This window comes from Tetrao urogallus, assembly GCF_951394365.1.
Source record: "Tetrao urogallus genome assembly, chromosome: Z".
Classification (NCBI taxonomy): Eukaryota; Metazoa; Chordata; class Aves; order Galliformes; family Phasianidae; genus Tetrao; species Tetrao urogallus.
In genome coordinates this window covers 10,173,036-10,196,652 of record NC_136816.1, presented here as the reverse complement: position 1 = coordinate 10,196,652, position 23,617 = coordinate 10,173,036, and the positions used below count along the sequence as shown (strand labels likewise).

The following is a 23,617-nucleotide window of genomic DNA, read 5'->3' as shown; positions in this document are numbered from 1 at the left end:
ACTCCTAGCAATTGCCCAGCAGTTAAAAGTGGTAAAGCAGTAATAACAAACATAAATCTGCATTTCTTCATTCCCTTTAGTACTTACCTCAAGATGTCTACATATAGATTTTAATAGCTTGTAGGTTGTATCTCTGGAGAGTAAGGAGACAAACATATACTGAAAAACAAAAGTTCCAAAATCATTTGATAAAAGACACACAGCACAAGCTTCCTTTCATCTTACTTAAACTGACAGCTATCTAATCAGCAAAACCACCTATTTTCAAGAACCTTCATGTAGCAAGGAAAACCTCCACTCCTTCTGAGATTAAGAACTGAGGTTAAACACAGAACAGGCACATAAAATTTGCCATGTTCTACTGCAGAAAACAGCATAGTCCAGATCTATAATTTTAATTTCTTGGTTTGTTTGTCTTAAAAACTTTGCATGATATGTTTTCATAGAATCCTAGAATGGTCTGGGTTGAAAAGGACTACAATGATCATCTGGTTTCAGCCCCCCTACTATGTGCAGGGTCACCAATCAGCAGACCAGGCTGCCCAGAGCCACATCCAGCCTGGCCTTGAATGCCTCCAGGAATGGAGTATCTACAACCTCCTTGGACAACCTGTTCCAGTGCCTCACCACCCCCTGAGTGGAAAAAAATAATAATTTCCTACTCTTAAAAAAAAATGCCCGAGTTCAAAAACATTTCTGCAGAGAAAATGGTTTTGTTTTTGTTTTTTCTTAGGATAATCACATTTTCTACTAATTGATGCAATTACTACTGAGATTGTAGGGAGAAACTGCATTTTGCTGCATCTAAGGTATTGCTGATCGGGTGAGAGACCCAAAAAAAATGCCTGAACATTGTGAAGAGCTGCCAGCAAGGCAGAGAACGCTCCCTGCACACACTTCCTGGGGTGTCACTACACAGAAGTCTTGGAGAACGAGGAATGATAGCTTACAGGCAACAGCTGACAACAAGAGGTTGCATTTCTTATTTTCTCATCAAGTTCTACATAGCCCTTGTCTGACACTTGAGGAGGCAGAAGTAGCTCAAATTATCTGGTAAGAAACCAGACCCTGTGGGATTCTAAATCTAAATGACTACACGTGACCAATTTCTCTACCTGCTTAAATGACCAGCTGGCACCTTCAAGAATCTCTCATGATATGAGTGCCAGTAAGTAGGGAGGACAAAAGATGTTGAAAAATGAAAAGGAGAACAGGCAGGGTTCAATAGCATTGTCCTCTATGTACTTACTCTGTCTGTGACTGTTGCTATGATCAGAGCATTTGGCACAAGAAGGGCAGTCTTGGTTTTCTTCAGAAGTGTCACTGAGAGCACGGGTATGCTGATCTACAACAAGACCATTGCAGTATTAGTCTCAGTACATGCATACAAACCTGCATGCTGTTCCACAAGTAGCCAGTCTACCAGCTGTGATAAGCCAGACTTTCAATGCTCTCCACGTAAGGATTTCTCCTCTGTGTCCTTGATTACTAACAATTCATATGGAACAGGTGTGGTTTCAGATTAATATTATTTCTTAACTATTTTTATTTCTATTTTCATCAGATGCTCTTAAAAGACTGGAAGCTTTGTTCACTGTAGATCGCCAGAAGCAAGTAGTCTTAAAGCTAGGCATTTCACTGAGGAACAAAACAAATCAGACAACAGGGTATTGAAGAATAAAAAATAGCTCTTTTCACTACTTACAGATCCTTTCATTTGCACTTAACAGCTGAGTAAACAGCTTGTCCATGAGTATCACTGAAAGATCCAGTAACCACACGACCTCTGACTTATTTATACCCATTCCTGTGTGCCACCCAAACTGGCTACATTTACACTGAAAAGTTCCCAAATTTCCCTCCTGCTTATTATTTTTATCCAACCCCTTCAGTAATATGCGTGGTGCTATATTTCAGAGTATTTCAGTTAAAATGTTATGCGTGGGTTCTTTCTGTAAACCTTGTATTACAAAGGACTGAATAGCTGGTTTGACTTGCAGTTGAAAAGCTTTGGGCTTAGAAAGTTAGGCAAATAAAATAATCCAAGATATACATGGACAGGCTACAGCTACTGTTGAGAACACCTGCCTCAATAGTTTGAGAAATTTCAAACTAAGATTAAAAGTGTCCAGAGATTGAGCACTGAGCGATCAGAGCACAGAATTAAAAACACATTAATGCAGGAGAACAAGGTTTCTCTGTGCAATTTCATAAACCTTCATTAACTTTTGTTCAGAGCAATAAGTGCAAAGCAACACCAAGCCATTAAAAATATATATATTTTTTGGAACTAACAAGAAGTGTGCTTCATCTGGATGCAAGATAACCAGCCACTGCTTAAGCATGGCTAGCTATTCCTCTGTCATCTGCAGGCTAGAAAGTCATTTGTTCATTCATTCATTCAGTACTCAGTTTTATTAAAAAATATGTGAAAGAAGAAAAAAAAAAAAAAAAAAGGAAAGAAAAAGAAGAAAGAAAAAAGAAAAGAGAAAAAAGCACAACCACAAAGAACAGCCAATGCCTGTAACTATATATTTTTGTTAGGCCTATGCCTGAGTCTAAGAATCTCTAAGTCTGAACACAATTTTTAATCTGGACACTGATTATTCTATCTAATTCTATTTTATATCAATTATTTATCTTATCTAAACACGCCAATTCTATTTGTTGGCTTCAGACGCCAAGTCTTTTGCAAACAGGCTAATTCAATAGATTCTCCATTATACTTTTCCTGAACTGAATGTTTTCTTGATCCAAAAAGATTCTGCAACTCTTCTGTTCAAAAAAGGCTGCTTCTTGAGTGGAAAGAAGGGAGTAGATATGATGCTTGTTTGACAGGAAGACAGAACAGAATTGTCATGTAGTCAGAATACAGTTTGCGTTGCTGAAAAAAACCAACAACAACCATAACAACCACCACCAAGAAAATAAATGAAACCTACCACTCCCAAAGATTTATCAGCAGAAAATCTGCAAATAGCAGTGATAAAAAAAACGCAGCTTAGAAGTTCTCTAGTTGGTTCAGTCCACCTCAAGGCACTTTAAGTAAGAGATGTTAATGGCATTCTGCTGCATGCAATTTTGATGGATAACATTACTGTAATCAAGACTAAAGAATACTTAAGTGGGATTAAGTACTTGCTTATTGCATTCTTACTTAAGCATTAGATTAGAATGGGAAAATCACTGCTAGTATTTTATTTCTATCTGGAGTAATAATTATTTCAGGAAACAAGTTTACATGCAGGCATCTTGAAAAGCAACTAGGATGATGCTTAGCTCCAGAGAAGACTGGAGGTCAATACATACAGCCAAAAGAGAACAACCTGGAAAGACAGCAAAGTCTTTCAAAGCCTGTTAAATCCTGCAGAAGGAGTCTTTTATTTCTGAACACACAAAGTGTTTACATTGCAGGTTCAAATCTCCTTATTTTCATGACTATTTCACCCACCAAAGATTTTAAAAGAAGAAAATCTGTAGGTAGAAGAACTTGTCCTGATAAATGTAATAGAACATGTAGACCTGCTACTTCTCTCAGCAGATGGGTTACAGCTAAGTTTAAACTGTTTCAAGCAATAGAGGTTTTGCATCTTGGCAACTCTGTCAATATATGTGGCATCTATGAAAACGATTCTTCCTGTCAAGCCTGATTTCCTCCTCCCTTACTACACGATTCTTCATTATACGGCCAATTTCCCTGTTGTTTTGTTGATGATATGTCTAAAAATCTATGCCTGCTATATGGGACTGAATCAAGTGTATGTGTTATGGAGGCAGGGAAGACAACTGGAACTACATGACCAGGCCTCTCTCTTTTTTCATTCTCATTTTCGTTTTTCTCCCCTCTCAATGTTTTCCAAAACAGGGACCCAGGACTGACTGCTTGGAATATCACTACAGGCACATTCTGAAAACTTATCTACTTTATCTCCTGTTTCCCTTTGCATCATTTATATGAATATATACATACACTCACACTGCTGACATTTTACTAATATCATTTGCCAGTTCTAAATGATTATCATTTAGCAGCTTTTATTCCACATCTTTCTCTTCAACTTGGCAGGTTTTTTATTAGATTTTAATCATGTATTAATCATGTAAAATTCAAGCTAAGCTTGAATTTTAGAAAGCTGCCCCGCAGTTTGGAGTAGGTCAAGGCACATTCATTTGTGCTGTGCAGGACACAGACAGCAACCTCAATTTTAATGAAACTACCTGACAAGGTAGATGCTATGAACTTAAATGATGGCATCCAATCCTTCATTAATTTTGATTTCTTTGTCTGGCTTTCAGTGACATGCACACCAACATCATACATATTAATATATTACTTACACTTAATTAATATAATGCATCAACTAGGAAACAATAGTCCAGTTTCTTGGCCCAAGCAATAATATGTATTAAGTTATAGAGCCAGTCTCAGTAATGCGTCATTAATAATTTTAATCATTTTTAAGAAACATATTCTACCTTCTTAAAGTCCCTGTCAAAGATATACTGTGTTCCAGCACAAGAGCTGACAGAACAGAAAGAATGTATTGTGAACTCCCTAAACTGGTGTCAGCACCACTGAGAAAGTGTCTTGATGTAAAAAGCAAGCAATTCAATGAAGTACTTGTGAAAGAAAGAAGCCAAAAAAATCCTTACTGCAAATCATGCTTCTTCCCAATAAAAGATCAAAGACAGAGAAAAGTTTATTTTGACAAAGACCCCAAAACTTCCAAATCAACAAAACAGAACATGCATATTTTTGGGTGCAGTGCAATTTTAACTATATGCATAATGTTCATCAAAGGGGGATAAAACGTTATGCAGGTCATATCTGTACTGAGAAAAGAGTAATTAAGATCGTCCCAGCTGTTCAAGTTTGTTCTCTTCTTTACACTAGGCTCACAAGTGAAAGCCTACTAGACTTTCTCTGTTCATGTAGAACAGAAGGAACAGGTAGAAGAATCCCCTCAGGCCTTTGCAAGTTCACTCTGGAGTCAGTTTTAGTGTTTTTTTTTTTTTTTTTTATTTAACTGTTAATGAGTGTGCTTGATCCTTCCCACCATTTCCCCAACTAGCCCTTATACTTTGCACCCTGCCTCCTCCTTCTCTTTTCCAAAGTTAACCCAAGAGAGCCAGTTTCATACAATTACAGCTGTGTGAGTTTGGCAGCCTTTGTAATTCCATGTCAAGTTATTTTCTTATGTATTTTTTCAGACAGGAAATCCTTAAAGCGATGACTGGTTCTTTAATACTAATAGTACTCCTGTTTTAGAGAGACTTTTGGGCATAGTCATTCTTTTCAGTAACACTTGAAGGTATTAGAAGTTTTCTAGCCTTGCATAATAAAGCAAATTTCAAGTGATGACAAGATTTCTAAGGAACTGTACTACGATTTTGTACTAACCTTAGTGTCTTTACCAAAAACCTTGGAATGGAAACAAATCCAGTTTTCAGAAAGGAACAGCTTTCCTTGATAAAGAATTTCTTTCTGGAGAGCACAGGTAAAACCTAAAGTATAAAGATATTCTGTAACTTTTAGTGTACACACAACACACACTGGCATTTTTTTTTGCTTTTTATTTATTTATTTTTTTTACCCATTACCTGTTTGGGTATGTATCTTTTAGCAAACAATGTCAAACCATCCCTGATCATTGCAGGGGATTTGAACTAGGCAACCTTTAAAGGCCTCTCCCAACTCAAACGATTCTGTCACTCTAAACCTTGATATACTGAAAAAGTTTTACAAGTATAGAAAAGCTCAGAAGATTTCACAAGCTTTAATTCAAAATAGATGAAGAATAAAGATTGAAATGTGTAATATGCAACAGGGTCTCAGATGCCAATACACTTTTTCGACAGAGTACCACCTAGATTCCTACAAAGCTTTAGACCAGTTTTCAAAACATTGCTCAAGGTTACTCTGTTAAGAAGTACAAAGTGAGCTACAACACCAAAAGATGCTAAACACACGAAGAACAAAGAAATACACATTTTACAAGACTGTAACAGAAACACCCCTGCATGCAAATGAAGCCTTGCAGCTCCAGGCAGCTGGAGTTAAAGTTTTTTAAAATTGGGGGAGTGCTTTTTTTATGCCACCAGAGTTGGCAGATATTAACGGTATTTTGATCCACAGCCAGCAATATAAAGGTCTTAATACTCACTTTGTTTCAGTGGCTCATCAATGGAAACATCCAGAAACAGCTTATGAAAGTGTGCATTTGCCTTCAGCTAAAAAACAAAAAAGCCCACCATGAAAGACACATGCCTTATTAGATATTCTTACAATTAAGTGACTCATATCACTTCCTATACTCCCATTTTCTTCTCCTTCTGCCTATTTGTTTTACAGCAAATCATCATTTTTGCTATATGCCTATTAACTTGTTCTGATCTAAGATGAAAAAAGGGACCTACATCCTTACACAACCAGGAAATAGAATACTAGTAAACAAGGGTGCTCTTCCAGTTCAGTATTTGCTCTTACCAGTCATCAACAAAAAAAGTCCATCTTCTCCCTACCTGATTTGAGATATGTTTTTTCCTTTCAATTTTGGAATCATTCTTGCTTTCCACTGTCAGGAGGGGGCTTTCTGTACTGCTCTTTGTCCTGAAAATAATAATTAAAAAAAAAAGCATGCCATGTAAGATTATTGACCTCATTTAATTTGCCTTTTAAGTTATCAACAGGACACTTTTTTTTCCTGTGAGACACGTTAATCTTTCAACTGCTACAACCTGATTTTTGAAGTAGTACATAGCAATGTATAGGAATCTGTCTTAATCTTGAATTAGGCCAGTCCTCCGAGAGGTCTATTTTTAACTTAGAAGGAATATTTTAGACCACTAGTTGTAAGGAAAAAAAATGTTCAAAGCATTTTTATAGGTTTAATGGATCATCATTGTGCCTTGCTCCATGTTTGTTTCCAAGCAACATAAGAAACATTAAGCAATTCACTTGGTAATGTAATAAAAGTCAAACCTTAGTAGCAGAGAGTTCAAGCTAGTGCAGTCGAAGCTATGAACTTATACTAGAAGAAGGGAGGTTGTTTGGGAAGTGCAACAGAGAAAACAAGGATGTACATTCAGAGAATGGCTACAAACACCAGTGTATGGAAATCAATGAGACAACCAGCAATTCTGGAAGTGAAGTTTCCAATAAATCAAAAAGGACTATGAATGCTCTTTTTATAGGAAGCCGTTGTACCTGTACACCCTTAGCAATTCATACTGAAAGAAAAAAGCAACAACAACATAAAAAAGCCAAACAGCTCAGAAGTAGAAAGAGCACAGAGGAAAATCTCTGAGGATGATAGGAAAATAAATTCTGCTTATTTCAGGGCTAAGAGTGAGAGGAACCTTAAATTAGGGGTATAAATAAATTTAGGAAAGAGATTATACAGCAGGGGGACTGGCTGTGTTTCTCAGGTGGTCCCTCACAGAAGAAGCCTCCAATATACATCTGTAGGCATATTCACGTTTCTGTACAATGTACCAGTCAAACTGAATAGCTAGCTTTGCCTTATGCCAATCCTTCCATATAGCATAGAGTCAAACTGTATGAGAGGGATTAAACTGGAAAGAAGTTTTACATAAAAAGTTGTCACATATTTCTCTCAAAGATGCTTCAAAAATTTAAGTGCTGCTTTGTAACTACCTGCCCTGTGACCACAACCACTGTCAGGTTGACCACTGACTTCTGCATTAGCTGCCCAGTTGAAAGTGAAAGGAATGCAAAATTTGCCCTTCAGAAGTTGCTTTTTTTTTTTTTTAAATTATTACTTCAGTTTCTTTAAGAGAGACTGCAGTCATCTGATACAATATAAAGTGCAGAGTCCAAAAATATTTTTTGGTTATAGCTTTATAGTGGATAAGCACACTAGCAAGAAAGTATTCTACGAATAACCCAGGACTCAAACTGCAGCTCAGTTAGACTGCATCAACCTGGCTGTGAAAAGGACGTAACCAGCAGTGGTTACAGTGCAGTGCATTTTTCCCTACAAGAGGAAAGCTAATCCAACCCAAGAGTTCATACTACCACTCTTCTGACTGCTGCTGCCATGGCAGCCTCAGGATGTAGGCTCCCTGCTTACCTGCTTAGGGTGCAAGCTAACCCACAAATGGGGTATCTGATAAATCTCATTTCTCAGCTCAGCTTCCCATTCTGATTTTTTAATTAGCAGAAACCTGATAATATTCCTGACCATTACCTAGCAAAATCAACTTTCTTTCCATCATCAAAATGTTCCACTTCACTGGTAGGAGTTTGCAGCAAAACAGGAGGTGATTTTCCTGGCTTTCTTCTTTCACTCGTTCCATTTTCTACATCAGAACTGCAGGGGGGAAAAAAAAAAAAAACAATGTGTATTGCAGGATTCATATCAATGCCAAATGCCACTTTGCCATATTGTCACTATTGAACAAAATGAAAAACGAAATTATGACATCCTTTACACTAAGGTCCTGAAAAGTCTGCATCTATTAACTTGTCAGTATTACGTCAGGACTTTATATTCATTAGAAAGATGTTGAAGTGTTCAGAAGCACAAGTAGTGTTCTCCTGGTTCTTCTTGACTGGAGACTGGGACCCAGGCAGAAAAAGAGCAACAGACCAGTAGAAGAAACTGGATATATGGATGATGTAGCACTCAGGAAGAGCAAGGAAAAGTAATTGTTCCCCTCCACTCTGCCTTAAAAGGCCCCATCTGGAGTAGTGCATCCAGGCTGAGGCCCCAGCACAAGAAAGATATGGAGCTGTTGGAGCATGTACAGAGAAGAGCCATGAAGACCACAGAACTGGAGCACCTCTCTTATGACAATTGAGGGAGCTGTGCTTGTTTAGCCTGAAGAGGTTTCAGTGAGACCTAATTGTGGCATTCCAGTACTTGAAGGGAGCTTACAAGCAGGAGGGGGACAGACTTTTTACGTGATCTGATAGTGACAGAACAAGGGACAATGGCTTTAAACTAAAAGAGAGGAGATTTAGCTTAGATCATAGGAAGAAATGTTTTACTCAGAGGATGGTCAAGCCCTGGAATAGGCTGCCCAGAGAAGTTGTGGACGCCCCATCCTTGGAAGCATTCAAAGCCAGGTTGGACAGATGCTCCAGGCAGCACATCTAGTTGGATGATAACACTACTCATGGCAAGAGGGTTGAAATAGGTGGTTTTAAGGTCCCTTCCAACCTAAGCCATTCTATGATTATACATCTCAACAGTTAAGAGTGCTGGAATTTCAGTAATGAGGAGAGGTAAACTGAAATCTTGCCACAGATGTTACAGTGCTCATGACATTTGCAGCTCTGGTTTCCTTTCCAAATGTACAGTCTCATTTTGGAAAAATGCATTTCACTTTTAGCACTTAGATATGATGACTAACGGAAGTTACTTTGATTGGCAGGTTGAGAGATAAACATTATGCATGGTAACACCTAACTCTTAACAGAGTATTTGTTGCTCACTGTTGTATGAGGACATTGGATTGTATTTTGCCTCACTTACCTTTTCCACAAGACTTGATCTGCACAAAACTAACAAATGAAGGGCCCACTCCATGTGTCGAAAGTGCTATTTCTTTCTGCAGAACTGTCACAGTGCACTGTCCTTTCATAGCACATAGCACTGTTTCAGAAATGCACACTGAAGAATCAGCAATAAGCAATATGTTAAAGCCCTTCCCTCATCATTTTCTCACCTCAGAAAATTTAGAGGAAAATGCCATTACAAATAGCAAGGTCTGAAGAATGTTAATGCTTTAAAATAAGACATGACAAGTAGATACAACCTATAAACACACCCTTTTATGGAAGACTAAAGTTTCCACGTGAAAGAAAAACAAATTGTGCTGCCTGTAATCTAAATGCCTGAACACAGATGAGAGCATTTACAGAAATTTTTCTTTACAATGTTTAATTTCTACAATTCTATGATGACAACATAGCCACTGCCATCAAGTGAGACTGTTGTATCAATAGGAAGTTTATTTTTCCTACTAAGGTAACAGCTTTGCTGACAGAGATTCCCAGACTAATCCCACTTGCTTTTAGTAAGAGCATAATATTTTCAGCTTTGATTATGCTTTGGTAAATAAGATCAGAAGATACAGCTCACAATGTCTTACTGAAGATATAATGAATTTAATAGTGTTCTAATTCACAGCTAAATTAGGGTTAAAGCCATGAAGTTTTGCCTTGCTGATTCTGAGATTTGTTCTCAAAAAGTCTTATGTTTCCATACAGCAATTATCCCCCTTTCTAATTCCTCCCCATCACTTAACAGTCTTCACCACAGGGGCACTGAGTTGACACTTGCTAAGTCAGTTCACACTTTGCATTTACTTTAAAAGGGTCACAGCGCTAAAGAAGTTTATAAGGAAAAAATAAATTGTTTCCGAGTTTTGTTCTTGGACTGGCTCTGCCCGACCACAAGGCACTGGCTTTTACTTTCGGCCTACATACATTAGAATGAAATGATCTGATTTAGCTGGAGCTCAATCTTTTGAATGAAAAACCCAAATAAGCAATTTTATATTGTTAAACACTTTATGAGGATAGAACTGTCAAACTAAGGTGCTCCCCACAGTTACAGGAGCGCCTTTATTCTGAAAGCCTGCAAATCCTGCAAGTATGAGGCTGGACAGCCTGCTTATTCTGACAAGGCAATACTACTGGCAGATCAAAGCAGCCCGAGTCAACAACCACACTTACTACAAAAAGCTTGTTGCGAAAAAGAACATATGCCCTGGGGTTTAGTATTCCCTTACGCTCACAAGTATAGTAAGATGTTTTGTTACTCCTAAACACATTATTACTTACCACTCATACTCCCTTTTCCCCACCCATAAATTATTCCCTGTTCCTTTCCCTGGTTGCCTCTCCAAAGAGGGGTCGGATGGGACTTCAGGTGATCATCAAGTACAAGCTTCCCTTGCTAATGCATGCTCCCTACAGCAGGTTGCACAGGAAAGTATCCAGGCTGATGCTGAATATCCGTGATTGTCTCCTTCAGTTGAGAACAGAAGGGATGTGCCTTGGCAATAACTGGCTTCAAAACATCTCAAGAGAGAGGAGATGTCCTCATACGCGCGTCCTACTGAAAGCAGTGATAGGGTATGCTCCTCCCAGCCACCACAGTCTTGCTTACTTACACCCCCTTCACACTGACCTTTCACATAATTAAACACTACACAAGAATTTGTCCTTGTACTTCTGGTATTTGTAGCTCTGTATAGTGGCTAATTTCCTAATAATTATCTTCAAAATGTCAGAAGGAATCTTATTTTAGTTGACCTTCCAGAGAAGGAAAGATCATGGTATGACCTAAAAACAGCATTTATCAGGTCAAAAGTAAATTAAAGTGCTCCTTACATTTTCAAGTCTAAATCAGGATTCACAAATACTTTGTAAAAAGATCACAAGACTCAGCAACCCATGCAAAACAAACAAAAGATCAAGAGCATCACAGAAACAATATTATCCTTACTAATACTGTTAACAACAGTTGCATTTAAATGAATGATATTTGCAAGCATTAGAGCAAAGAATGTAAACTTTGAAACAGCACCTTGTTGATTGGAAAATAAACATTTTTAACATTGAACATAGTGCACTTGGTACTATTACTAAGCTGATATAAAATAACTGCTAAGAGAAAAAAAAAAGTCTCTAAAATCCATCAATAAATAAAGCGTAGTTATAAGCAGTATAGGTAAACTTCTTGTAAAAATGTTTGTTTTTAAAATATGCACAAATAACAAGATGTGAGTACTGTAAGATTAAATCACATAAAAGGAAAAATGAAAGGAATACATTAATCATAGCAAATAGACAAAGTTTCACTGTAATGAAGAATTCAGAGTTGTATTATCAGTAATGTATATCAAAAGTCAGAGGAACTTCATCTCTTCTAATTTGAATGGTTTCTGTGACATAAATGCTTTCTGACAGACACCTTTGTTGAGCTGCTTGTATGGCACGAAGCTTTTGGACTTTCAACAGTTTTCCTGTTCGAAGCTAATCTTCTGCAGCACCTGGAAAATGCAGACTGCCTGTGAAAATAAGTTGTGTCCTATTAACTCAGCGGGATCCTTTCATAGAAAAAAGAATTCTAAAACGTATATTTTTTTTTCCCAGTTCCCTTCCGAACTTGTTTAAATGAGAAACGCTGAACAAAAGTAATATACCAGAGATGTGCTAACAGGCCACAGTTTGGAAAGCAAGCCTTGAAGAATGGCCAGCTTGTAATAGATACAGTCTTGCAGACACAAACACGTCTCAGACAAGAACTTCAGAACCAGATAAGGTCTGCTGTCTTCTGACAGCACACACAGACTTTACTACAAAGCTTCGTAAAGACATTCAAAGGAAACCCAGGCTACTTGTTCTGTGTCAATAATCAAAGGTGCTAGTTGCAACTTCAGCTGTTTGCCGAGCACAGTGAAAATAAAATTTTTTAGGGTTTAACAGGGGTCAGCATTGCTATAACATACCCTTTGTGGACAAAGGATTATTGTGTTATATTAGAAGTCCTGCAGCCCTTCTTCATCACTTCTATCCAACAAAGATTAATTTTGCAGCTGCAGTTAGAAAGATGCTGTATTGGAAAAGATCAACCAAAGTAGTGAGGAATATCACAGGAACAGGATGGCCTAGGTTGGAAAGCATCTTAAAGACCATCAAGTTTCAAGCCCCCTTCTGGGGACTGGTTGCCAACCACAAGGTCAGATTGCCTGGGCCCCATCCAACCTGGCCTTGAATGTCTTCAGCGATGGGGCACCTACAACTTCTCCAGGCAAGCTGTTCCAGTGCCTCACCACCCTGTGAGTAAAGAATTTCTTCTTAACATCTCACCTAAATCTCCCCTTTTATTTTAAAAGACATTCTCCCTTGTCCTGTCACTATCAGACTGTGTAAAAAGTCACTTCCACTCCTACTGAAGTATTGGAATGCTGCAGTGAGGTTTTCCTGAAATCTCTCTTCTCCACACTGAACAAGCCCAGTAACTTCTTTACTGTCCTCAAGTGGGCTTGGTACAACTTATATGGACGTATTTATCACAAATATAATGACATCTTGTATCTTTCAGCTCATTTATTGCATTTACTTGACAACTACAAGCAGACCAAAGGGATTTGTCAAAGAAACTGAACCTGTGCACAAGGCCAAAACATTAATAGATCGTGTTACTTAAGCTATTCTTACTTGCAGATGAGAATAAATTCAGATGAACTGTTTATTCTTTCAAAAGCTAAAAATGAAAGGGAGAAGCTCAAAATGTAGCAGAGACAGCCTTCAGGCAAAGATGACTGCAAGGCTGTATGATGAAATATGCTAATGTTTGAAAGGACACTGCAAAGTGTGCTGCAGTCAGAGGCTACTGCCTTAGCACAGATATCCCTTGATTTACCATTCCCCTATGGAACAATCTTCTCAGCATTCCTTTCACTCGGCCTAAACTTGCTTGAGTTGTAAATCTTCTTTCAGAAGGTATGTCCTGTTATTCCATTAAAACTCTTTTCTACCCCAAGCCAGCCTGAACAAACCTTTTTTGGTCATGTAACTGCACTCTGAAGTATTTCATCTCATAGGTTTGCATTCATACCTTATATAGTTGAATTATTTCTCCCAAGACTGAATAAAATACTTTCTTTTCTTTGTAAACTATCCTTCTGTCCTCTTCATAGCAAATTAAAGCAGTACTGGATAAATCATCAACAGTGCTCAAGGATTTTAGAGCTGTATGTTTCTACACAGATTGGTCACTTGAGGGCAAAATGCCCACAGACTCTAGTATCTGTTCAGCCACAGTACAGTGCTATGTGGCACAAGCACTGCTAATGGGGGAAAGAAGTACATCCCCTAAAGAAATATGCCACTGAATATTGTTATAGAATCATAGAATCACTCTGGTTGGAAAAGACCTTAAAGATCATCAAGTCCAGCCACTATCTAACTATACTACCCTAACTCTAAATGTTATGTTCTTACCTATTTCTAAGACCAAGTACTTCTACTGTGCAACTGGAAAGATAAGCATTGATTGTCTTTGAGACTCCTGAACTATCAAAAAAGACAGAAAATGAATGTGAGTCCCCCTAATCACAGAGCGACAATGAACTCATTAACAGCTGCTATATTAAGAACAGACATAATGTATCCCAGCAGAACGTATTCGATATTTGCATGTTTTGACATACTCAGCAAGTACCCCACACTTAAAGCAGAAAAGTAAATGGGTAAAACCATGGGTGTCCAACCTTTCGGCTTGTCTGGGCTGTGTTGAGTCAATAGAAATTGTCTTGGGCTGCATATATGTAGGGAGTTCCGAAAGAAATGCCTCCTATTTACTACCTGTTTATTACCATGGAAACCATAACCACAGAGACACATGACCAATTTTTCTTTGAGTTGAACACCTGACTGCAACTCAGTACATTCCATATCAGCAGGTAATTTATTTATGTTGGCTGAAAATAGAGTTGCAAATTGTCAAAAAAGATAATTTTTTTTTTGTTTATCTTGAAACTAGTTCTCAACTTCCTTTATCAGAAAATAAAGCAAGGATGCATGTTCTTCCCTATTCACAGGACTGTGTTTAGGCAACGTATGAATGCACGTGACTATCTGCCATAACTTTATTAAGCACTGCACCCTTCCTGTGTCCTAGTTTCAGGACAGACAGTGCAAACTGCACACTAATGTGTCCTTGTTGGTGTGCAATGGGTGCATGCACAGGGCTGGGCTGAGCTGCTCAGTGGGGAAGGGCTTCACCATGATGGTGTGGGGTAGGGGGTGGCCACAGCACAGATTCAGCTGGGCCAGGTGCAGCCTGCAGGCCATGGGTTGGATGTGTTTGGTGTAAACCCAGCTGAGTTCCAACTATTTCAAGTTGTTCAAGGAGCAGACTAATTTTATTCTTAATAAACTATAGTCAAATATGGAATAACGGAGACAACATTATATAGTGGTATGCTAACTGAATATCATACAGACATTGATGGGTGCATAATAACATATAACACATGTTACTCTAGGCATATCTTTGATGTAATACATCTGTAGGCATAAGTGGGAACCTGATATCAGTTAAAACTGATTATTAGCAGTCGAAGACATTCTTATAGTGTTCTATATGTCAAGCTATTTCACTTCAGATTTATTTAATGTGCTGTATTTCACAGCTATCTCTAGGAACACAACTGCATGTGTTTCAAGTGTCCGTATTTCTGTGTATTTATTAAAAGGATGAATGAAATTTTTGAGTTAATCTTGAAAAGAAACTTTGTTAACAAAGAGCAGGAGGAGTCAGTTTTTTTTCTCACCTGAACAGACATTTCACATAATAACCAGATCAACTTTCACACTTGGACATCAGAAAGATCACTGTGACACCGCAGACGTCATCAGCAAGTATGTAAATTCTCTGCTCCAAATACCATCTATTATTAACTGGCAGTATTCTCTGTCTAATCAAAACCAGACTGCTATCAAGTTCCATGGGGAAAAAAAAAAAAAAAAAAAAAAAAAAAGAAACAACACAGAAGAATTCCCAGTGCTCTGAAACGTGAAACATTATAACAAGATATTTTATTAGGTTAACGTTAGAACAGGAACATAAGCCATTTAGCTTTCTTGTCTTGTCAAGAGTTTCCATTTCAGATATGGACTTTAAAAGGAAAAGCCTTCTTGCACATGTGTTTGCTCAACTCCACAAGATTTTTGAGATGCGATTTTCAAAGAAGTCACAGCAGGGTGCCCAACAACTATTCATCTGAATATAGAGATGGCCAAGACCAACACATGACACAGATCTTCCTGATAGGCATATTTATGAGGAAAAAAAAAAAAGAAAAATGCAGAAGCCCTTGAGGCAGGCATGCAACTTGAGGACAAGCACCGCAGATACAACGTGTCCAAATTAAACAAAAACAGGGTTGAATCACTACCAGTTCCAGGAGCTTCTTAAGTATGTGCCAGCATTTGAAGATTAAAAATGGCTTACAGATTTAGCATTCCTGGTGGATTTGGCTACTCTTTTTTGTGAATCAAACATGCATCTTCAAAGTGAAAGTCAACTTTGCTATACCACACTTCAAACCACAACATTGTTTGAAGTAAAATTACGGAAAGCTTACAGTACAGCAAAAAATTTTATGCATTTTGATGTGCTGGCTAAACACAGACCTGCGTATTTAGTGAGAAATATGCAGCCCTGCTTTCCATTTTGATAAAGGAATTTGAGAATAACTTTGAAGACTGTCAAAAAAATTCATCAATTGTTTTGGTATATTTGTGTCTCCATTTTCAGTTGACATAAATATATTATCATCAAAACTTCAAACTGAATGTAAAGAGTTGCAATCAGACATCCAACTGAAGGAAAAATTTGATCATGTCTCTTTAATGGACTTTCACATGACCTATCTTATGAGAAAAAAATATTCCTTGTGTCTCAATTACATTTTATTCATGTCATCGCTTTTTGGACATATGTACATTTGTGAACAACTGTTTTTAAGGATGAAGCACAGGAAGAGTAAAATTTTATCAAAAACCTCTGATGAACACTTGAGAACTTACAAGAAGCACAACCACTTCTACTAAACCAAACAGTGATGCACTAGTTTCACAAAAATATGGCCACACACTGGTTTTATCTTTTTGTTGCTATTCTTTGTTTTATTAAAAATATCTATATTAGAAAAACATTTTGTTACTTATATATTTTAATTATATTGTATATTTTATATGCAGCCCAAGACAATTCCTCTTCACTCAGTGCTGCCCAGACAAGCAGAAAGGTTGGCCACTCATGCCTTAGGGAAAGATGTTCGTTCATATTTGGACTGGAGCATGCATTCTTTTCATTCCCCACTTGGCTGGCAGCCTTAAGGTGGGAAGTTTTTTCTGATTACTAGCTCTGCCCTACCTAGCACAAGAGAGAATCCCAGAATCATAGTTTCTATTGAAGAAAAAGTATGCAGCCTTAGATTATGCCACGTTGTTATCCTTAGCTTCCAGAGGTCATAGGAAGAAGGGATCAGAAAGTAGAATTTTTTTACCTATGATTTGTTCAGGATGTAGAAAACAGGATAAAGGTGCTTACGTGTCTACCAGTTCAATCTGCTGTATAATTCAGGCAAAAACAGCATAAATTTCTCTCTAGAACAGCACAAACATCCTTATAAATGAGGCATGATCACCAGAGCAGAAGTGCAAAGGTTTGGCCTCACTCTCCGAAGCTACATCTTTGCCTTGGAGAAAAAGCACAAACATGCCTCTACATGATATGAGACTTGGCTGCCAGCATTAACCGTGTTTTTGGAAAAAGAAAATGTCTACAGTTATATCAGACTGCATCAGGATTTAAATAAACAAATAGTCAAGCAAACAAAACCCAAGGCATAAGCAACTATATTAGTGACTGCTATTAAGAAGGCAAAAGTGTAATGGATTGAAGAAGTTTGGAAGCAAACCTACGTATACCTTATTTCCTTCCCCTGTCCTCACAGGTATAAACTAAGGCTGCCAGGAATCACTTGATCACTTCTGGTTCTTCACTCTTTTTACATAATAATGCTATATGCTGCACACAAACTGCTTTAATAAATGCAAAGCCAAAAAAAAAAACCAACCAAAAATAATTGGTTCTTTGGTTTTTCAATCAGGATATTCACAAATAGAAGTATGATGGGGGTTTATCATGTAGCAGTTTCTTTGATTGCTGGTGTTGACAGCAGGTAATCTACAAGCATTAACGAGGTTTCTCTGCACAAAAGGCAACTAGTTGTGCACAAAAAAACTTAAAGGAGTTACTTAAAGGAGTGTCCAACTACAACATCTGGTTTTGTAGGTTTTCCAACAAGAAATGTACACAACAAAGACTAATGTCCAATTGAAATGAAAATAATTATCTAATTGTGTCCATGTAACCTGTTTCATCATACTTTACATTAAGGATGGAAACTGATTGAAGTGAAGTAACTACTAGAGGCTCCCTGCTCTCCAAGGGTCTAACAATGTATATTTTCTCATAATTATCTCTGCAATCTATAATTCATGTATTCACAGAAAAGGACAATATAAATTTATCTAATACAAAAGTCACTGTTTCTTAGTAGGAAATACTGTTAACAATGGTTCTACCCAGCATTAATCACAGCAGCAACTTTGACTGTAACACAGCATATAAAGAATCATTTTTCTTTCACAGTCTTGAAAAATATATTATTAGAATCAAATGTAATAAATAGTGACCAGATCTCTTTTGTGCTAGGCTGTCTTTCTATTTTCTGCATCACAGGACACTGAGTCTGTAAATCTTCATTTTACTGAGCTTCTTCATGGTCTACATGCCATTCTGGAGGGCAATAATCAGTCCTTCCTATGCTGGGCTTAGCAAATTTACATGGACTCTAAGATTTCTGAATATCTAAAGGACAAATATAAAATTTCATTACACTTTAGATTTTCATACTATAACATTGCTTCTTGTCCAGAGGAAAGCCAAACAAAACTTCAACTAGTGCAGAATAAGTTGTAATTACAAAATTGTCCTCAAGAACTACAGGTGGTCTGTTTAATAGACAGGCTAAACTAAAAAAAAAAAACAAAAACGAGAAGTCAAAAGAATGTATTAGTAACCTAGCAAGGAAGAGAGAAGCAGAAACTAGGCCTCCAAACAAGTCTAATGAGGCACGCATTAATAAGATTTCCTTTCCAATTGTGTTAAAAATCACACATTAAGGAAAAAGGGTGCCAGAGCAGCTTTCCCAAGAAGAGAATATGCGGGTTTACCAATGTATAACTGTAGCAATTTGTCTGCCAATATTTGCACCAGTTGTCTCAAACTTAGCATTTCTTCCATGCCAAGATTGCCAGACAGCTCAATCACTGAACTGCCCATAGGAATGGATGTCTACAGTATACCTAGGAGGGACTGACTCTTGGGGGTTATCAGGAACTACTGTTTCACAGTGAAATATCCAGACATTTTCTACCTGAGAGGAGGAACGCTTCATTCTATCTGTACATCCTCTGTGCCGCTGAGTTTCCCTGCTGCCCACCTGTAACTTCCACATTATTTCCTGCTAGTTTTTCTGGAAGCTTACTAACCGTCCTCACCTTAGCATGTTATTTTTCAAGGACAGAAGCTGAAGAATGTCTGTTCCAGGTAAAATTTTATTTGAGGGCTGAAGGTTTTATCATCTGCTTCAAGACACAGTGAAAACACAGAACTAGCTCTAACACTGCAAGTCTACTTCTTTTATCCCAGTCTAGTTGAGATGATGTGGGTATAAGTTTTCCAGTTAACCAGTGTAGTATACAGTTGTGGCAACTACCATGTACAGAACATGGAGACTATTGGTCCCAGCAGTGGTATCAGTAAGCATGGTATCACCTGTCAAACACCAGCAATCAATCCCAGTGCCTAATGCTTATCTGCAAAGAGTATTAAGTGGCCAAGAAGCAGTTCTCATAGACCACAAATAAAGAGTAAAGGGCAGCATATTTGGGAGCATTTCAGGCTGATCAGTGATGCACTTTGGTACAAAGAAAACATCAGTTCAGATTCATGAGATACTTAAACATGCACACAAGTTAAATGCACTTAAACATGGCACTTGTTTGTTGTTTGATTGTTTTTTTAAAGAAAAGTTGCCTTGTAACTTTAGCATGTATATACATGAACAAAATAATAATAGGAAAAAAAAAAGGACCAATTAAAAACAATTATGAACAAATAAATATTGTCCAGACCAGAAAACTCTATTATGTCACACCTGAAATTGAAATGTTTCACTTTACAGTCGTAACCTTATTTTCAGGTCACACAATGCAAACGATACTACAAAGAATAAGAAAGAACTAACAGGGAAGAATTAAAAAAAAAAGATGCATTGTACCATTTAGTGTAGAACATGTATGTAGGCACACACCTACAGTGCCCTGCAGTCCTTGAAAAACAACCAACCAATAATAATAATAAAAAGACCGCATATAACAAACACATAGTAGGAGTTTAACTGCTGGAAAGGATCCGGATCAGAGCTTACAACTTCTAATGAGTACTAAGCAATCATCACTTACCTCTGTCCTTTTTATACTTGAAGTAATGTAGTTAAAGACAAAGGTTAATGAGTTGTGTTTATGCACAGGTCAACCAATAAAAAAACTTTTCACTTATCAGTTGGTAAGTAGTTTTGAGCTAAATCTGTTATTGCAGCACAATACAGAGAAAAGCACCATAAAAATCACATTCTCTCTTTTCCGAGAAGTACATAATTTGAGCATAAGCATTTTCCACTGCTTTCAGTAGTACATGTTCCTCAGGACCCTATTCTGTTCAAAGAAAAAAAAAAGGAAAAGTTTCCAAATCTTTCAGTGTTGTAAGTCTCAGCTCCTCATTTGCTTAAGTTATACTCAGTAGCCGGATGCCACCTTGTGCCTGCAACATCGCTCCATTTAACGTTAGCAACACCTTACCATTCAGTAATTCAGTGCACTGCCTTAAGTGCAGACAGATTTAATGCTCTCAGGATAAATACTGCTTGTGGAATCCAAAAATTTCTGTCCTGACACAACATAAACAAATACATGTGAAAAAACAAAGATGCTGACACTGAATATGCACCACATGTCAGTACATCGCTGCCATTTCTCTGTCATGCATGGCCCCGTTTCCTGTGACACAACTTCTGTTTCAACAGCAATCCATGCAGTGAGGCTTCCAGCCTCTTAGAGCAACATCACAAGTGTCCCAAGAATACACCCCACCTGCAAGTCAGAGAAACAAACCTCTATTCTATACAATGCAACAGTTAATTCCTTTCTGGTGCTGGACCACATACCAGCTATCCATGTTAGGATACAACAGGTACTAGTGACTGCTTGGAAGTGTTTTCTGCCCAGCAACTTACAGTTCACTTGCAAAGATTCCTACTTAACAAGAAAGTTTTTGCACAACACTACTCTGTGTGTGAATAACAGCATACATCTTCTGTCCAGTGAAACCACCGGTGTATTTTACCCTGCAAGTGTCATGCAAGCTTTGTGGAGACTATGAGCCTATTTCTGGATATGCCAGAGAATCCCATTTCCTAAATCAGTTGAAACATGTTCAAATTTTCCTGTGCAAAGTTTCCTGAATCACGGAGCAGATTAATATAATCTCAGATTAAATCTTTAAATCAGTTAACTAAAATAAAAACTTCTACAGCTTCAATCCAACAGGAGTACCCGGGAAACCACTATGGCTGCAGAAGCATTTTGAGCTATAAAGTCCATCTCTAAACAGAACAATATTTCAAGCATACCTTCAGGAAGTACAGGAATCCATGCACATAAATCTCTTGTGCTTTGGAAAATGTTAAGATTCCGTGGTCCTCAGCCACTCCAATGGAATTTTTTTCAAGGAGAAGCCAGCACCAGCCCTGCTGGTAGCACACTGTTCCCTGGCCTTACATGAAGTGAAAGAACACTCCCTCCATCCCAACACGCATGTGCTTATTTATGGTTTTTTTTTTTGTTGTTTGTTTTTTTAAAGAAACAAATCTTCAGCAATTCAATTTTCTGCTAGCTCACCTCTGAGAGAATCAAGACCAAGATTCTGTCTTTGTTCTTCAGCTGAACAATCGCCTCATAGTTGCACTTCAGTCAAACCAATGTTACTTTGCTTTTGACATTAACTCAGAGCCAAACTAACACAGCACTTCTTCGGGGATTCACTTATCAGTTAAAATAGGATTGGTAAATACATTCCAACTTTGATTCCAGTCACTACATACTAACACAATTTTCTAATTTAGTATTTCAACATTTTCTGCTACCTCAATACTTTCATTCTCCTGTTGCCCAGGCCAGCATTACTGAACATTCTGTAGCCTGCAGAACAAAAAAACAAGATGCTACTTTCTAGGTGTAGGTACAAAAACTGATGGCTAGGAATCACAGAATTGCAGGGGTTGGAAGGGACCTCAAGAGATCACTGAATCCAACCTCCCTGCTAAAGCAGGTTCCCTACAATAGGTTGCACAGGTGGGTGTTCAGAGAGCTCTTAAATATCTCCGTAGAAGGAGACTCCACAACCTCTCTGGGCAGCCCATTCCAGTGCTCTGTCACCCTTACTGTAAAAAAAGCTCCTGTGCACGTTAGTATGGAAAACCCTATGTTCAAGTTTTAGGCCATTGTTCCTCGTCCTATTGCTGGGGACCACAGAGAAGAGCCTGACCTTATCCAATTGCCTCTGGCCTCCCTTTAGGTATTTATAAACATCAATCAGATCCTCTCTGTCTTTTTTTTTTTCCCAGAACCATATCCAGGTTACTCGATCTTTCCTCATACCAGAGATGTTAAACAGGAGTTTTCAACATTTATCACGCTGGTTAAGACTTACCTCTGAAACTACACTAGATTCACCTCTCAAAGATGGGACAAAACAGAGCATCGTGTAGCAGCTCTGACATTACCTTTTTTTCTATGCTGTCTGGTGCACCTGGCCCTAAGTGCAGAATCAGACACAAATTTTGAATGCCTGAATAACTTCATGAGGTTGCCATATTTCCGTGTGGGGATAAGGACACAAGACTGGAAGTCAAAAGGTTCTAGAGGCCATGGAGCTACACCTCCCGTGTGAAGTCACTAATGTGGCCACACAGGACATTGGACACTTAGAATAAGCTCTGAATATTGCTGCTCTCTGATAGGCAAGTTATTTTTTGCAACTGTGATAGAAACTTTGGGAATACAACTACTCAAAGAGTGGGGATACAGCTGCCAACAAAAAAAACACAGAACTTTGCAGACTTTCCCTCTAGAAAGGGAAGTTGTTGCTAGTAATTTGTTCCCTTTTTCTTTCTTTTTTTTCTTTTTTCTTTTTTTTTTTTTCCAGGAGATTACAACTGTTTGAAGAAAAATACTTAGGGGGGAAGAATATTAGGAGCAAGTAATGATTTCTTCCCTCATTCTCTCACTCTTCCTCTTGAAAAAGCTTCCTCTTTTACGAAAAAGCTGCGGCCCCTGGACTCCCCGCCTCGCGCAGCTCGGTGCCCTTCGACAGCCAGCCCGTTCTCCCTCCCCCCCGGAGCACTTTTGCTGGGTTCAAGCCCGGCCCCGCTCGCCACGAGCACTTTTTGGCCGAGTTGAAGGCTTCCGGAGGAGCGGAGCACAACTCCGCGATCTGCCGGAAACCGCCGCGGATAGCGGCCGCGCTTCGGCGCGACGCTCTTCACCACTTTCTTCTCAACTTCGCACCACAGCCAACGCGCACGAACCCCCAGCCCCCCGGCCGCCCCTCCGGGTCCGCGCGCCTGGCCCTACTCACAGATGCAGGGCGCTCCTGTGCTCCCGCCGGCCGGCCGGCCGCCCAGCCTTCCACTCCTCCGCATCGCAGCGCTGCTCCGGCATGAGCACCATCGGCACCGCACTGCGCGACCCTCCGCCGCCGCGGCGGGACGGGACGGACCGCGCCGCTGCTGCTCCCGCCCCGGGGCGGGCCCCGCCGCCGTGGAGCCGGAGCGCGGAGCCGGGGGCGGAGCGCGAAGGAAGCTTTGCTTAAAACGGTTCCCCCTGCGCCTAGTGGTGAAGCTGGTCGCGGAGCCTCTGTGGCCTCGGTTGTGTGGC

General features: G+C 38.8%; 1 protein-coding gene across 1 annotated transcript in view; it reads right to left on the bottom strand.

Annotated features, from left to right (window-relative positions):
• GRAMD2B (GRAM domain containing 2B) overlaps positions 1-23,410 on the bottom strand; it is a gene marked incomplete at both ends in the record, with an annotated part of 31,486 nt that extends 8,076 nt beyond the window's left edge. The window contains 7 exons of the mRNA XM_079548485.1: positions 88-159; positions 1,250-1,345; positions 5,402-5,505; positions 6,165-6,231; positions 6,523-6,610; positions 8,211-8,333; positions 23,319-23,410. Of these exons, the coding sequence (XP_079404611.1) occupies positions 88-159; positions 1,250-1,345; positions 5,402-5,505; positions 6,165-6,231; positions 6,523-6,610; positions 8,211-8,333; positions 23,319-23,410 (642 nt within the window). The remainder of the gene's footprint in view (positions 1-87; positions 160-1,249; positions 1,346-5,401; positions 5,506-6,164; positions 6,232-6,522; positions 6,611-8,210; positions 8,334-23,318) is intronic.
• Positions 23,411-23,617: the final 207 nt, after the last annotated feature.